At 37.2% G+C, this 16842-nt stretch overlaps 1 protein-coding gene across 1 annotated transcript in view; it reads right to left on the bottom strand.

Annotated features, from left to right (window-relative positions):
- The window catches only part of CEP295 (centrosomal protein 295kDa), a 38818-nt gene extending 23313 nt beyond the window's left edge, over positions 1-15505 (bottom strand). The window contains exons 1-10 of the mRNA XM_010183127.1: positions 15398-15505; positions 14093-14293; positions 13576-13700; positions 12619-12712; positions 8339-8452; positions 6830-6970; positions 5510-5693; positions 3854-4045; positions 2671-2895; positions 1373-1479 (exon numbers count right to left, since the gene is read on the bottom strand). Of these exons, the coding sequence (XP_010181429.1) occupies positions 1373-1479; positions 2671-2895; positions 3854-4045; positions 5510-5693; positions 6830-6970; positions 8339-8452; positions 12619-12712; positions 13576-13700; positions 14093-14293; positions 15398-15505 (1491 nt within the window). The remainder of the gene's footprint in view (positions 1-1372; positions 1480-2670; positions 2896-3853; positions 4046-5509; positions 5694-6829; positions 6971-8338; positions 8453-12618; positions 12713-13575; positions 13701-14092; positions 14294-15397) is intronic.
- Positions 15506-16842: the final 1337 nt, after the last annotated feature.

A 16842-nucleotide genomic window follows, 5' to 3' on the forward strand; every position in this document is an offset into this window, starting at 1 on the left:
TTACTGCTTATGACAGGCATTTCTGAATGGTAAAATGCCTTTAAAATAGTTCCAAAGTTTACAAGAATAATTTTGTTTTACTGGCTAGATATTTCTAATAGTCCCTGAATCCATTTACCATTGCACTATTATCTGCTCTAAAATTAACAGGACAGATAAAATCAGAGTCTAACCATTCAGGACACATTACCATTTTCCAGAGACTGCAAAAGATGTCCTTTTCTTAAACTGAATTCAGAAGTGTGCTTTGCATTTTATAGAGCTTTTCATCAAGAGTTCACATTTAAATGTTAATTCAAGCCTCACAAAACTTCTGAAATAGCTAATGTGTAATGACTTCAAGAGCATGCCATAAATCTCTGAAGTGGTTTGTTTATTTTTATTCTCTTTCCAGGTACCTATCTGCTACAAATCACTTAGATCCCCACACAGCAACAGCACATATACTTCTAGAATGGAAGTGAAGAAAAATTTCAAATTACTGGCAAGGATGAAGTGGGCAACAGCCTTTAATGAGATTATCTGAATGGGGACGTGAGGAAGAGCAACCTGAGAACAGTTACTGTGGACACCGCAATATATATACACACCTGGCCAGGTGCAAAGCAGAAGAAAATGTGTTAAAGAAAGTAACCAAACTTTCACAGAGGATCTGCTGACCTTCTGCTTTTTTTTTGTTTTGCTAAAACAATACTGTTTTGCCAAATTTTTATTTCTTGAATTTCTGAACTTTATGATTTAAGGTGGTGTTCAGACCCAAATTTCAACCTTTTTAAAAAAAAATTTATAAACTACCATATAATAGCTAGTAGGTCTATTTTAATTTTAGTTGTATCTCTAAACAAGTATATACACAATACATAGAAAGAAATAATAGTTATTATTTTCTAAGTATAATAATGTAGCATTCCTATAGACACAAAAATATCTTCTGCCATTGTTTCATAATTCATTTAAAAACATCCAAACTATTCAAACTTCGTAAGCTTTTCCTGTCACTCTGAACACAATCCCACAAATCTTGCTATGTTATTACAGAGGGTTAGTAAAGTTGTCAGAGTTGTGTATTGTTGACTAGATCCTTCCTAAAGCAAAGCAATCTGCAATTGGGATTCTCCTTTAATCACAGGGTGGGCATCCTTTGCCTATAGCACTTGTTAGATATTAAGAAACTGTTTTCTCCACTCTACTCTAAATTCCAGCTAGAGCTTAGTCATTTTTAAAAAAAGTAATACACAGAGGCTAAGTCTAGAAAATGTTACAGTAAAAGTTTATTTAAACGTTAAAAGCATGTTAAAAGGGTCTATAGCTGCTACATTACCTGAAACATATTTTCACTATAACTGATAGGAGTAAGTACACACATATTTACCCGCTTCTGTCTCTCCTTTTCCACTCTTATTTTAGCTGCTTGTTCTTGAGGATGGATTAGAACTGAATTTTCAGCTGCACCTGTATTTTCCAACATTTCCACAGAATCTTAAAGACAAATGTTATTTAACTGTAATTGCAGTCAGAAAGGGCCCTACATCTGCTTTAGATCTTGTTTTACAGTTTCCCAACCTCTCTAAAAAAATGCATAAGCTGCTCTTGAAAAGGTTACCATCTCCATCCCACTACTCTGTTTCTGTAAGCTAGAAAATAATTTCTGTATTATTTAAGCCTTTAATGCCCCTTTGCCATGTGTCTTTCTTGAATATAAAGTAATGGCTCAACTGCAACAGGACTGAAGATTGCTTCTACCCAGATTATTTGGCAGCCTAATAGCAAGATCATCCTGAGGAATAAAAAGCCATACATTAACCTCTTGGTGCAAAGAGGGTCTATAACTGGCACAGACTGGGCAAATGAGCTAACATTTGGCTATTGCACAAGAAGCAAGTATTTGTCCTGTAGTAGCAGCTTCAAATAGCAGCACATTTTGCCCACAGGCAGATTTTAACTCATGCTGCACTCTCCAGTCCCAGGAATTATGCTGGTGTATCCAAGTACATGATTGAACTATATCACTTTATCTTACTAATTTAAAAAACACCCCATGAAAGAAAAGAAACAAAGCCAAAACCTACAACAACTTATTCACTTTAATAGGCTTCAGAAATCCCAGTTAGCATACAAGTTCACCAACTTCTAACCTCAGCACTAGCTAACCAAAGAGCACAAAGAATAGAATTGGGAAGTAACCCCACAAATTTTGTCTATCACACAAAAAGGAATGTCTAATTGCTATAAATTCCAGATGTGCCACAGACACATCAGCTCACACTTGTCTTGTGCATTTCTAGCTGTGAATCTCTAAGCATCTGGCTTTTCCAGTTCAACAGGTGCAGAACTTTAATGCCTGATTTTGCAGGCAAACACCTATTAAAGCATGGCAACACCAAGCATGACAACAATTTGGGTGAGATTTAAAGGATACAAAGGTATTTTGGACATCTTTTCTCTATAAGATCTTAATAGGCAAGTTGGACATAAGAGCAAAAATTTCTCCTATTTATGTTTTCAACAAATCCACAATGTACTGTGGGCAGAGACAGGAGAAATGTACTTCCTGGCAACGTGATAAAACACCACCACTTAAAGTTCATTACACAGTTTTGTAACAGTCCACCCTTGCAAGCCTTTTTGCTCCTAAACAATAAAATTTTGAAGCAAGTATGTATTACGTACCTTTGGCTTCACATACTGTATTTTCCTGTTGCTCATAGTTAGGTCTTGAACCACATAATGGTCTCTCTTTGCTAGTAATTGTGCCCGATTCAATAGTCTCAACTTCACTTTGAATCTCTTTCTCACTTTTTGATGTCCACTCTTCTTTTTGGCTTCTGATCTTGTTCAGCAATTTCTTTAAGACAAGTTTTGATTGAGGTTGGTGATTTTTTGCTTCTTCATGATCTATAAAGAATATATACTGTTAAGTTTTGAGTAATGAATATCTTCTGTCATAAAAACAAAAAAACCTTTTTAATTGCTTAGAGTTGGACAAATAACCCGGGTATATTATCAAGTCTTAAAGGCTTAACAATATTTTTTCTTACCTGCAAGAGAGAAGCAGTAATTTGTCTCTGCGTCCTATAAAAGAAGGACTATAGTAGCTGTAGTGTTTCATAGTCAGGTCACTCCTAGACTGTACTGTTGCAGAAATGAGCAGTAATATCTGCCCATGGCCTGCCTCTATATTCCTTCCTTCTTCTTTGTATTAGCACTGACAACACAACGCATCACAGACCAAACAACAGATTGTGCCAGCAAAGAAATGCTTGGCCAAACAGCAAAGTTCACCAGCACACTTCTTGTTCAAATCACATTATATCATACATTCCACAAGTGAAAGGTGTACACACACACACACACACACACAGGCAACTGCTGCAGCCTACTCACAATACGGAGCAACTCAATCACAAACCTGAATATAAAGGACATGCAATAAGTACTTCCATATAAAGTCAAGCTTTAACTTTGAAATACTTCAAAACACAAAATGAAAAATATTTATGTCCACATACCAGCATAATCTCATAATTTAACCTAGTTATGTAGGAATAATTATGGCTACTAACAGTGTAGTTCTTAAAGCAGTTAAAAATTATTCTCAGTATACTAATGAACTGACTTATATTAGAAAGAGAAGTCACATTTTCATTTTTAAATTCATAACCATTAGAGCATTATCATCTATGATAGATATCATAAACCATTCGATACTGAAATACTTCACAGGCCTTAAGGAATTTTAGTACTTAAGACATTTTAGTTAATACTATAGTTACCTTATTTGGTATTTTAAACTAAATCTCTTCTACGAGAAAACAAAAAAGTTTAAGTTAAATGTAAAGTTTAAAAGCTTTACTTTCTGATTCACTGGGGACCTCCTCTTCTATCATCTGCCCTGATTCCTGTTGAGTATCACAAGCAGATTCTGGTTGAGTGTCACAAGCAGATTCTTGGTCCAATGAGATATCAAGATCTTTATCTTGAGATCTATCAGAAGAGGCTGGCAAAGGCTGTGGCTCAAACTGCAAAATCAGGTCTCCTTTCATTTCTGATTAGAAGAACACAACCACATAAAATGGCCAATTAGAATAAAAAGCAAACAACATTCAAATCGCTAAGAAGTTCAAGTATCGATAGCTTGTTTCACAACAGATTTAATCCAACTATTTTTTCCAAAATAGAAGATTCAAGATTGTTTACATCATTAGCCATCTATCAATTCAAAAATTTTACAGGGTTTTCCACCAAAATATGCTATGTCATTCAAAGTAAAAAGTTTGTGATAAAAGGCTCATCTTTACACAAAAACCAGCACAGAGGAACAATTACACTCAGGAGGATCCCAGTAACTTCATCAGGGAAAAGATGCACTCTGACTCGGCTGCTTACAGGGCTGCCACAAGAGAGTGACTGATCACACAGCCCAGGCATGAAATCCCAGAAGATGAGGCACCAGTTCTCTCAGGATCACCTTACCAACTGAGGAGGTCACTGTCTAAAAGTGGTGTGGGACAAATAGGAATATCACCTTGGGATTGTATGCTTACTATAGATATTTAGAGGAGGAACTAAAGGCAGGGAAAGGAAAGGATCAAGTTAGTCTGGAGAAGAACAAATGTGAGGAAAAATATAAGAACAAGGAAATGAAAGCGCCTTGTCAGTACACTTATCTTGGCCATGCACTGTGCCTGACACTCTGTCCTGTCTTCTCCCTAAACTCCATTTCTAGCTGTTTTCCTGGGTGAGGAACCCTTTATTTAGTACATATGCATGTATATGGATATATAAGGGCCAGCAACTGGAGTGGGGACCAAAAGTCACAGGGTCACCTGTGTCCAGAGCACTGCCAGCTGCAGAAATCAGGAAATCAGAATGAGTACATATTACGTGGGTATGAACATCAGCATGCAATGCCTAGCAAATCACAAACCAGACTAGCCAGCAAGAATGATGAGAGGCTTTGGAGCTACGTTCAAGCAGTCACAAGACTGAGCTGTATACTAGAGAGGCCCAGGAATCTGCCTGGGCACACGTGTGTGCAGCTCACAGACAACTGGGTAAGATCCAGGATCATCTACTGGGTAGACCGAGCACTAAGGTCAGTTACTGCAGGGATCCATAGCATGTGCATGTCTGTACGTCTGTTCACCCGCCCAACTGTGTCTGTGTAGCAACAGCTGGAGTGGAGCAGCTGGCTTTGGGGGTTCACAGGCCCAGGAGCTAGCAACTGCAGAGATTAAGGATCAAGGGCCAGCTGCTAATGTAGAGTGAGCAGCCATAGCACTTATTTAGCATACCAGAGCTTATGTGGACAGGTGAGTTAACTGGAAGGCTACAGGGTCTGGGAGTTTGCTGTGTTGGTCTGTATGGCCAGCTGTGTGTGTGTGTACTGAAAGCCTGCTCGTGCATGAATATACACAGAGTCTTGCTACCAGCTGGATGTGGGAAGAGGCAACTAGAGCAACCTCTCCTCCACTGAGCTACCAGATTCAGCAACCTCCAAATTACTTACTCCTGTCTTCACTGTACATATCTTCAAATGCAAACTCCAATTCTCTCTGCCATTCATCTTTTATTTCCATTTGTTTGTAGGGAGGCACAAAAAGTTGAGGTGGCATCTGGGCTACAATCTGTCTTCTCCTCATCCGATCCATATTCTGCATTTGCTCAAGTTCCTTCAGTAGCCTTTCCCTGTCCTTAAAGTATAAAGGAGGGATAACAAACATGAAGCGCTCACATCCAGACAGCCCTATGTCAGGACTGATAAAAACACTCCTATTTGGTTACTATGAAGTTTGTTTAATCCTTCATGTTTAATTTTATTCTAGGGAGAAGGTGCTTCCTTGGGAGAAGGCTGTAACTGACCTTTAAACACAAGAGTCATCAATACTACCTAGAAGATCTAATGTTAAATAAAGGATCAGACTGTACACCTGTATACCAACTTTCCTCAACAGAATTAAATGTTCTATTTCATAAGGTAAATGAGTACTTCCTTTGGCAAGTTACTTTTGTTGGTACGTACTTCAGCAATTGCTGCTTGTTAAGACACAAACTAAATACTTTTGGCACGTTGCAATTATATATGAAAGCTATTTTTAAAAAGCTTTATTTGAAGATTGGTTGTTTGGTTTTTTTAACTTAAAGAGAATAAGTAATATTTCTGCAGTTCCCCTTTTTAGTTGAGATACTCGTTCAGGGCCAATCTCATCTTAACCAAAAAACAGGAAGCTTTTGCTATTTCTAGCCTCCAAAAATACTTGTGAAGGTGACAAAACAAATATTACAGCACCTCTCTAGGTACAAAGACCTTTCTCAATAGTTCAGTTTTTATTTCTTAAATGAAACCATGTCAGTATTTTCAGACTTAAGCACTAACAGAACCTCAGTCTTTAAGTAAAAACTTTGGAAAGTGTTCCAAAAGTAAAAAACAGAAAAAATCCTGTTCCCTTCTTAATAATAAACTATTTTTCCCCTGAAGTACATAATAACCAACTCCAACTAAAGCTGATGTGAAAAAGTAGAGCTCATCACCTATTAAAAAAGTTTATCTTGATTATTATCAATTGGTTAAAAGCTGGTCAAATATTAAGATAAAAAAACTATAGGATGTTCTTCCGAAGGCTGGTCTTAATCTGTGTGCTTTCATTCTCCTTCCTTCCAGACAACTGAAATAAGCAAACTGACTTTGATGGCTTTTAAACATATTCTGAAAACTCCATTTAGTCCATAATTTTCCTCCTGTAACTACCACTCCTTTACTGATGCGTTACCTACAACTTTAACACTGGTCATTTTTGTCGTTAAAACCAGGCACAACGACTTTGCCTACCTGAGCCAAATGGACCTTCTTCAAGGCCTGACTTCCTCTGAGATTTGCCTTCTCAAGCTGCTCTCTTCTCTCTCTCTCCACCTCTCTGTTTAGTTCCTCCAAACGTTTCCCCTCTTCTTCAGCAGCTAACCGAGCATCTGGCTGGCAGTCAATCAACAGTTTAGTCCAAGAAGTTCTTTGTGGCAGTTTAAAGCATATGTAATAATAAATAAATTAATAAATCTGTAGCAAAAGCAATTAAAAAAGTTATGTGACGCCTTATGAACACCCTTGAAGGTTTACAAGCCTTGGCTGCAAGCAGGATCAAACTAGTTTTTTACCTTTGGGAGGGAAAAAACATAATTTAAAAAAGGCACATTTACATATTCCATAGGTGTAGGTGTCAAAGTGTTCTAGTTTCAAGCTGTACTAGAGACAATAATTTGTACGATTTATTTGTTATAGCAAAGTCATTATTTTTCCTACAAGACAAGACAAAATTAATAATACAGTTGATATTACAGATTGACTACTTCTAATCTCATGGTTTTGTTTTAAACAAGAGGGGAAAAAATAATAACAATAAAAAATAATCCAGAAGTGTTTTCATTCTCATTTTGGGAAACCAGAAACAAACTGACATTTTTAAATAATAAAAATCTTACTAAAACATTGTAATTAAAAAGCAAAAAATAAATCATTATACATAAGCAAGGGTACAAAGGTGAAGTTTTTAAAATTTTCCACTACAAAGCTGAGCAAACTACAGCATCTCCTCTTATTGTTAAGGCACAATCCCTCAAATGTTAAGAAAAAAACTAAAACTCCATGAATACACTGAAGAAAATGTTCACAAAAACAAATTTACTGAGAGCTTTTTTAGTCTAGAAGAGGCTGATCCAGAACAGGAACTTTGATCATGGTCTCACATTACTGATAAATCAAACTACTGTTTGTTTCATTTTTCAACAGCATTACCTTAATTCAAAAATCACCTCTAAAAGCTAAGCTCTTGCTCCATCTCTCACTTTTCCAGGTCCCCCCTTCTTCTGATCTGACTGTACCCTTTGGCAAAAATCTATTCATCTTTTTCCCAAATTAGACTTCTGCCATTTTGGCAAGCTGAAACCACTGACTACATGAACTGATGAACACAAATACGAGGTAAACACTGGAACTACTTAGCTTTAGGAGGGGAAGAGAAAAAAGCAGGGCAACTGCAACTATCAATTTAGCATAAGCCAAAAAGCGGAGGATTTGGGTGTCCCAACATTATGCCAGTCTTGTGAAGTCACCTCCTTACAGAGGTGGGAAAGACTGTCAGGTGTGATCCCACAAGTGACTAAGCATGTAACAGGCCTTGTAAGTTTCCCCCTCTAAGACTCTGATTAGTAAGTTGTGTAATGGTTGCTTTATACACACTTATCTTCTTAAAGAAGTTCTAGAAAACTGAATAGCTGGTATCCAGACACTGTATGCAATATAAAGATACAGGGAAGCACATCTCACGAACACTTGGGAGTCAATCACCTGCTCTCCATCCACTCCTTTGTCCACGTAAGGTTCGGAAATATGGTAATGTGTAACAGAAAAGTGGTCAGCACTATAGAGCTTCACTGCAGGAGGCTTTTTGACTTCAAAATTCTAGGGAAAAAAGTACAAGTACAGCTGTATCAGAGAACAGAATCTCTAGCAAAGCAACTAAACAGAACATAAGTGATCTGCATGCTTAAATTAGTATTAACAGAAAGTCATCCCCCCCCCAAAATACTGTTATTTAAAACTTTATATAAATTTAATAATTAATAACTCACACCAGCACAAGGCAGACCTAGAGGGCTTAACTAACAACTGAGAGCATCTAACAGCCTAAGGCAAACTCCTCCACACAAACTGACATTCAGCAGAAAGCTCTACCTTCACATTTCAAAAGCACTACCTTAATTCAAAAGCACCTGGGTTTAATGTACTAATACAAACCCCACTTACATCAGCTGTCACACACCTCAAAGCAGAGCAACTACAGATTCACAACATAATTACATCTAACAGCAAAACAACACTTCTAGAGTACAGACTTTCTTTATGAAACTCTGAACCCATTAAGTCCAATTCATTAGTTGATCAGAGAAAAGAGCATTTTCCATACTTCACTGAAAAGTGTCTATTCATGTAATACAAAGTATTTACTTTTTTGAAAAGTTTTGGGAATATCTTACAACTTCTCTCTACATAAGACGAGGCATACAAAATTCCAGTATTGACTATCTCTTGCTATTTTATAAAGACTGTAAAAAGTGAAGTCTTTAAACTAGAATCCTATGATATGCAACTGGCTTTAGCTTTACCAACAGAACTTCATTAACTTATTTTACAGTTCTTAAGTAAATGCATGTTATTCTAGTAGGAAGGGGAAAAAAGGCAGAAATAAAAGCACACCATCAAGAATTTAACTTTTAAACCACATTATCATGTACCAATAAAATTTTCTACTTTTCTTAATCAATAAATCATAGTAACTGTAACAGATCAACATTAGTCAAAATGCTTGTAGATACTGATAGTAGCACTGAAAACAGACAAGTCTCATGCCTAAACCTCAGTAGCCAGATCGACTGCTTGACCAGTGTCTTACTTGCAGATGACCAAACCTCAGTCTTCTGAATTATTTAAGAAAAACTGTAACTAGCAAACCAACAATTAATAATTACATTTAATCAACCAAATCTCCAGAATTTTATTCAAAAGCTGTGAAGCTGTGGGAGTTACGCGGGAGGCTGCATTCTTCCAATTAATGTCAAAAGCAATTTAGGCCAAAAAAAATACTACTTGTAACATTATTACACCTCATGGTGGAACCACTACAGTTAAGACTCCGTCTGCACTTCCATCAAGGGGTTTCCAACCCCCCCCTCCTCTTCCCCCCCCAAAAAAAAAAACAGTGAGTAATTTCATACTAAGATCTGGCAAAACTGGAGCAGCAACAAAGTATCATGAAATGAAAAAAAACCCACTACTCTACAAATGTTGCGAATACTCAAGAAGAGTATAGTAACATTTTTAGGTTGTGTTTCCATTACAGAGAAATCTTACGGATCCAAAATAAAGTTCACAAGAACTCTGTGACACTTGTCAGTAAATTGGTGCTTAACTTTAATTATGAGTCCTCAGTTCCCTACAAAGCAATCCTTCTGAGAATTAAACTTGATGATGACAATATATCAAGAGTAAAAACACTTCTTTTGTAACTGAGGAAAGCAACAATGATAGGAGAACCTCCAGAAAATGTGTGGTTTTTATTCTAAGTGATCCTGCAATGAACAACACTGCCCTAGCTCACTTCTATGAAATCTTGTTCAATTGTTATTGCAACAGAGCATCAGATTATAATTACAGTTATGTTTAATAAGCTCTTTATGTAAATTGAGTCAAGAAAATGAGCATGCTTATACAGATGACCTTGTCATATGCTGTAATTCACAGGATTTAGAATAAAGTTAAGCAATTCAAATTCAGTGCCTTTTGAGTAATGCTTTTGCAAGACAAAGCCCCAGATTTTTCTGCCCTGAAATGTTTTCTCCCTCTATACAGAGCTAGGAATAAGCCACAGCTCTAATAATCTCTGGGCTTTCAATTACTTAGCATTTGCCCCATGCAATACCTAGCGCTCAGTTACTTTTCCAAGAAAATAACTTTATTCTTCACCCTGTGTTCGCCCAGAAACATAGGCCTATGACAAAAGGATTAAAATCCAGAGAGATATGAAAACTAGGAAAAAAATCTCAGTCAGCTAGTCTCTACATGGATCAAACTGACATGCTGTGCTATATTTAAACAGTGCAATACAATCTCTTTTCTCAAAAATCCAACACATCTGCAGAACTGTTGAGTCAATCTGCCATTATCAGAGCATGAACTTCTTAAAAGAAACAAAACCCACATATTGAAGAAAATCCAGATGCTTGCAAACTCTCCTAAAAATAGCTAAAATCACATTTGCTAAAAAGGTGAGTAAAAGACATTTGTTCATGGGTGGAAATGCATTAAATTGTACCATTTCAGGAAAGGAAGTTATGATTCTGCAATACTTAAATGGGATACTGACCATGACTTGTCATCCAACACAACCACAAATGCAATCGTACCAGAACCTGAGGAAACCTGAATCAGTTCTTCCTGCCTGCTCTAGTGAAAAGGACTAAAGAATAAAGAAGGAAATTTTGCATTTGTGAAGTGGAAAGAGAAATGCACTACTGAAGTTGTTATATGAAGAGTATTAGATAGTCTGTGTATTTTTACCTGTTATATCATCCACAAAGATGCATGTTAACTGCAGCTGACTTCCAGTCTCTGATTAGCAGCTTTTCCCCACCCCCAACAGAAAGCAACATAAAAATACATCCTAAACAGCAAAAGTTACTACAAGGGAATGCTGCAGTGTCTCATGCTTTTCCAACGATGCCAAATTGAGCAACGCAAGCATCTAAAAACGAGGAAGTGAAGAGTCAAAGTTTTACCTGATATGGCCTTCATCTGCTGTAAAGCAGATACACCAGGAACACATCACGAGGAACTACATAGAGAACAGCAGCACAAAAGAGTGCTTGAATTTACCTGAACCGTGCCATACAGAATCTTCTTCCATCTGTTCTAAACTCCAATATTGCATATACTTCACCAGAAATAACCCCAAACTTTACCACTCCTTTATAACACTTGCTTTAATCCTCACTCATATCCAGCTTACACAGTAAGAAAACCCTTAGGCAGCCAGTGAGGAGGCCTACAGAGAAGTGTGTACTAAGGGACAGAAATTAAAATATATAGACACCCCCTCTTCTAATCATTCTGAAAACTGTGAGGGTCAAATCTTACTCAGTATCTTCAGCTGCTTTAGACCATAACATAACCTATACATAATGTGCTGGATGTTGCTGGGAAAAGCTTTGCTAACACCACTGGCTCCCAGAGGTAGTATATCTTAATCCCTTCTTTTCTTGTCAGTGCTCTGAATATACCCGAATCCGATTGTCTGAAAGAGCATACCACCACAAAGCAACTGAAATTCCATACCAGTGAAGTTACTTTAAATTACATTTCCTAAAAGTTATCGCCAAAGTAAAAATGCACACGTTCTTCCTGCAGTTCACATCTGCAATACCATAGTAACTTCTACACCTACGCAGAATCTCTCCAAAATCAAAGCAGCATGGAGGTACAAAGTTGACCCCTAAAAACAGCAAAGCATAGAATTAAATAGAAGGTTTTTTATGTACCTTCCTCCCAATAGCCTTACACACTGGTTTCCTATCAGAACTAAACAGCTTATCCCACATTTAGTATTCCTTTCAAGAAACTAAGAAATTGGAGGAAAAAAAAATCTTCACAGCTAAAAAGGGGAAACTATCTTTATCACAGAACTAAACGCAAGACTACTACTGCATCATTATGACAGAAGGCTGTGGTGTACATGCTGAGAAAGATCACTGTAGAGTTCACTATCACTGCGGCTATTAAATGAAAATGAGATCACAATAAAGTTTAAAAGATGTATTAGCTACAAAAATGAGATGATGAGAAGTAAAATCCACACATAACAAGAGATCAGAAATAAACAAATACCAAAGGTTAGTAGTAAGAAGTCTGCTAATACATAATTCATTAGTTTTCTTGATTTTTGCTGAACCACTCTCCCTATAGCATGCAAATAGCAATTTCTGATATTCTGCTGCGGAGTCAGACCAATAAATAAATCATTACATGGATACGGAACCTGAAATTGTGATCACTATTGCATTGTGGATACACACCTCAAGAGGATGTGGCGGAGGAGGCGGAAGGCTTGCAACTTTGGCTGCTCTTTCTCTTTCCACTTCCAGAGCGTGTTTACGTGCATCTGTTCGCCTTGAGAAAAACAAACAAACACCAAACAAACAAAACCACACACACACACAAAAAAACCAAACACACAAAAGAGAAGAGAAAAGGAAAATTATTCAAGCAACAATGACAGCACTGTGCAAAAATAAACGGCAAACCTAAAAATAAACAGATTCAGATGTACCCGAATTGAATGATTGGGAGAGCACACTGAAAAGACAGCTGCCATTCGAAAGCAGCACTGGAAAATTAATTTCTTGAAGTAAGGCAAAAACATTACTACACACAAACTTCTAAAGAACAAAGCAAAATCCCTGCTTTTCACTTAAGTTTTCAGAAAGCACTGCATCACTTCAGCATATTTTAATTGCTCAAGTGTGGATAAAACTAAGTGTTTAATCAATATGCCTCAGCTCTACTCAAGCACAACTATCACCAAGAATACATAGCTCATTTTTCAAGCCAGCTCAAGTTCAGTCCAATCTGCTTAAAAAAGACGCTAAGAAGGAAGACCATGACAAATGTGACAGGTCCTGTTTTCAAGTGGGTAACTCTCCATCACGAACTGGCCTGAGAACATTCGATTTCATGTCACTAATAGCTGCCAGCCTACAAGCTAGACTGAAAACAGGGATACAGAGATGAAAGACCCACCAGTCACTGAGAGTCTATAAGGCCAGCTCATATACTTGACATTTTTGTCTTGGTTTTAAAACTACAATTCTTATCAAAATCCACAAGCTTTGTACATAAGCATTAATTCTCTAACCCATAAAATTTCAATATTAAAAAAGCTCCAAGTAAGAAGCATCAACATTTTTGCCTTTCACCTTGTAGCACTGTAAAATGCAATCTATGCTTAATAAAACCAGATAACTGTGGCATACCGGGCTTGCTCACGAAGTAATTTTTCTTTTTGGTACTTCTGCTCTTTCAAGGCTTTCCTATGTCTCTTCTCTGCTCTTTGTTTCCTTTCCTCTGCTTGCTTTGCCAGAGCTTCTAAATCAGGTTCCTTAACAATAAAATAGTGCACACACTTAATAAAGAATTTTACTCATTTCTCATACATCAGGGTGATATTTCAAATTAAGTACTGCTGGTAAGAATCACAAGCTCAAAATTACTTTCTACTGTATTAAAAATACTCAAAATAGTAACTTTTCCTTCTCTGTAATCTTCTTTATTCTCCTCTTCTCTACCACCAACAGCAGCAAATTTGCCACATTGCTTGGTGGAAAAAAGTACATACACATTTCTAAGAAGTTTCCATTCTTAAAAAAGTGTCATTTTAGGTATTAGGACTGCAAGATCAAGAGTATTAAAAAAAAACAACAAACAAACAGATACGTTTGTATTTCTATAACATTAAGAATTTCTCTGACAATATTAAATTGTTCCACTTACGTTCTCCTTGGCTTGTCGGTGACCCTCACCAATCGCTCTTAAGCTTGACAAATACAGTTTCTCTAAGGCTTTCATTTTTTCATCCTGTGCTTTCTGCCATTCAGCTCTGAGCACCTCCTCTAACTGATGTAGTTGTTCTTCTCTCCTCTGCTTTACTTTCTGCCTTATCTGCAAAGCGATATACTTCTGTTGCTCTCTAACCTGCAGAAATAACATTTATGTTTTGTCAGCAACTTAAAAAAGCATGGTATTCTTCCAGAAAGTCTTTCCACAACATACTCTACCCTTCTTTCAGCTTGCTATCTCAACTACTATTCCATTAACATGACCAGAAGATAGTTTAAAGTTGCCATTACCTTTTCCTAAAACTAATATTTAAATAATAAAGTTAATCTTAATTAAATTTTTCACTTAAAAAGCAACGTACGGCTCATAAACAAAATGCAAATACTGCTTGGAATATCCTTCCCTCCGAAAATACAACACAATAATTTATTAAAGACTCCTACAATAATGTAACACGGTTTAAAGAAAACTGGCAACTATACTGATAAATTAAAGTCTGTTCACTAAGTTTTTATTTTCCACTCTTTACTAAACAGAAAAACATCAAGAAAAAAGCCCAAGAGGGTAGAAGATTACCACATAGTAAACATCTCACAGATGTAGATGTGAAAGACCTGAACAGCTTGCATAGGACAAAGCAGAGGAAAGCTAAGAAAAAAGTAAGAGCAGCAATGGAGAAACAGCCCTCTGTTCTAACAGCAGGGCAGAACAGAAATGGAAGAAAGATGAGATCAAGAGACATGTTCTGAGGAACTTAAAGGCGCTTTGCTTACACATTCTAAAAGAAGCTGTACTTCAAGCATTCAGAGCTATGACAACTTGCAGCAATTCAGTTTGTCTAGTGGAAAGCTGTGAATGTCAGTTGTCTTATTTCTTCTGCATGATCACCATGAAGAGTGACCCTGAACACTGTAAGAGGTACGAATCCTAACCCAAGTGACACATCAGCAGAAGAGACAGCTGCATGAGGTAGATACTGGGAAGCTGGCAGGGAAGAAGAGATTCTGAGACAGAGGCCAAAGTGAAATCTAAGTGAATCTAAGAAAAGGTACCACAAGCAAAATATGCGCTTAGCAGTAAATAAACATGAGAAAAGGAAAATAATTCACAAACTAAATACAAACCAAACAGACCATACTAGGACCCTGAAATTTAGTTTACATTAAATTTTTTGGTGAATTTTCCTGAATTTGTTACAGCATTAAATTAAAAGCACAATGTACAAAAATATAGGCATACTTGCTGTAGCCTCAGTTTTCTTCTTCTCTCGTATTCCTCTTTCAGAAGCATGGTTTCTTCATTAGGACTAAGCCTCAGTTTCCCAACTTTTGCAACTTTCCTCTTCATATTTGGAAATGCCGAATACTCAACTTCTATGAGAACATGAAAAACAAAAATTGTGCATAAATGATATGTAAATCAGCTATAAAAAAGCAGATATTGCCATAATTTTACAAATCTATCATGGTATCTAGGAGTGCAAGCTACAACTGTTCATGTCATCTGTAAACGAAATAGTGAGCACCATTCTACTCCTGGGGAAAAAAAACAAACAAGCTAATGAAAACCACACCATATAGTAAACAGTCTGGTCACTTAGGTGGTTAGTACTGAGATATTCTCGTAATTATAAGATACTGAGTTTGTTAACATATTTGAGTGCAGTCCAAGGTTTTCTGCCTTTAAGACTGTTAAGCTCCAACAACAGTCTGCATGTCAAGCATTTCACTAGAACACCTTTTTGAGTTTTCTTAAGCAGCTGTTTCACATGCTCTGTTGAACCTGGATGTGCTGGTTCTAGAAACTGCTTCCAGTTTTCCTAACAATTATCATTTTCATCTGCAGAGCAAAAAAAGGTTTTCATTCCAATATGCAACCTAGGCCAAAACTGCCCCCCATATCTTTATTTGTTCTTCACATCTTTATATTCCTAGAAATGCTCTCTCAAAACAAGCCAACAAAGACTTTCAAAAGCCATTGTCTAGCTTTAAAAATCAAAAGCTTATTACTAGTGAACAATCCATATAGCACTAACAATTTAATCAAAATGTTACAGCTGGAAACATTTATTTTCAGTATCCCAAATTAAAAAAAATTAATAAATCAGTCGATGCATTAAAATGAAATAATTATCTATAAGACACTTTTGATGCAGGATTTTTAAGCCAAAGAATCCCAAGTTCGTTACAGGATAGATAAGGGCTGAATACCCTGGTTCCTGCTAGTCTTCCCTTACTCAGCTGATGAGGAACAAATCAAAAGTTTACCAATACACGTAATTAAGGAGTAAATGACTACATTCCTGCCTCACCTCTCGAGGAAAGGGAAATTTAAAGGATGAACAACACAAAGCCATAAGATCTAACACTTAAAGGATAAGAGCAAAAGCAGATAACGCAAACGCCACAGCAAAGAAGTCAGTCGCAGTACAGAGCAATCAGTAAATACACGACAGTCAGAACTAAACCAGCCTCTTTCGGGCAACACGGCACTACAGAAGCTGTTGCAAGCAAGGTTAACTCCTCTTATCGCCCTGCTCAGGACAGGCAGCAGAAAGCCGGGAAGAGCAGCAGCAGCGTTAAGACAGCGCCGAGCAAGCGCAACGGCCGGGGACTCAGACCTGAGGCGGGCGGCTCCGGGCGCGGCTGCCCCGGGGGCAGTTCAGAAGACGGAGCCCGCCAGAG

The sequence above is a fragment of the Mesitornis unicolor genome, unplaced genomic scaffold, assembly GCF_000695765.1.
Source record: "Mesitornis unicolor isolate BGI_N332 unplaced genomic scaffold, ASM69576v1 scaffold2884, whole genome shotgun sequence".
In the NCBI taxonomy this organism is placed as follows: domain Eukaryota; kingdom Metazoa; phylum Chordata; class Aves; order Mesitornithiformes; family Mesitornithidae; genus Mesitornis; species Mesitornis unicolor.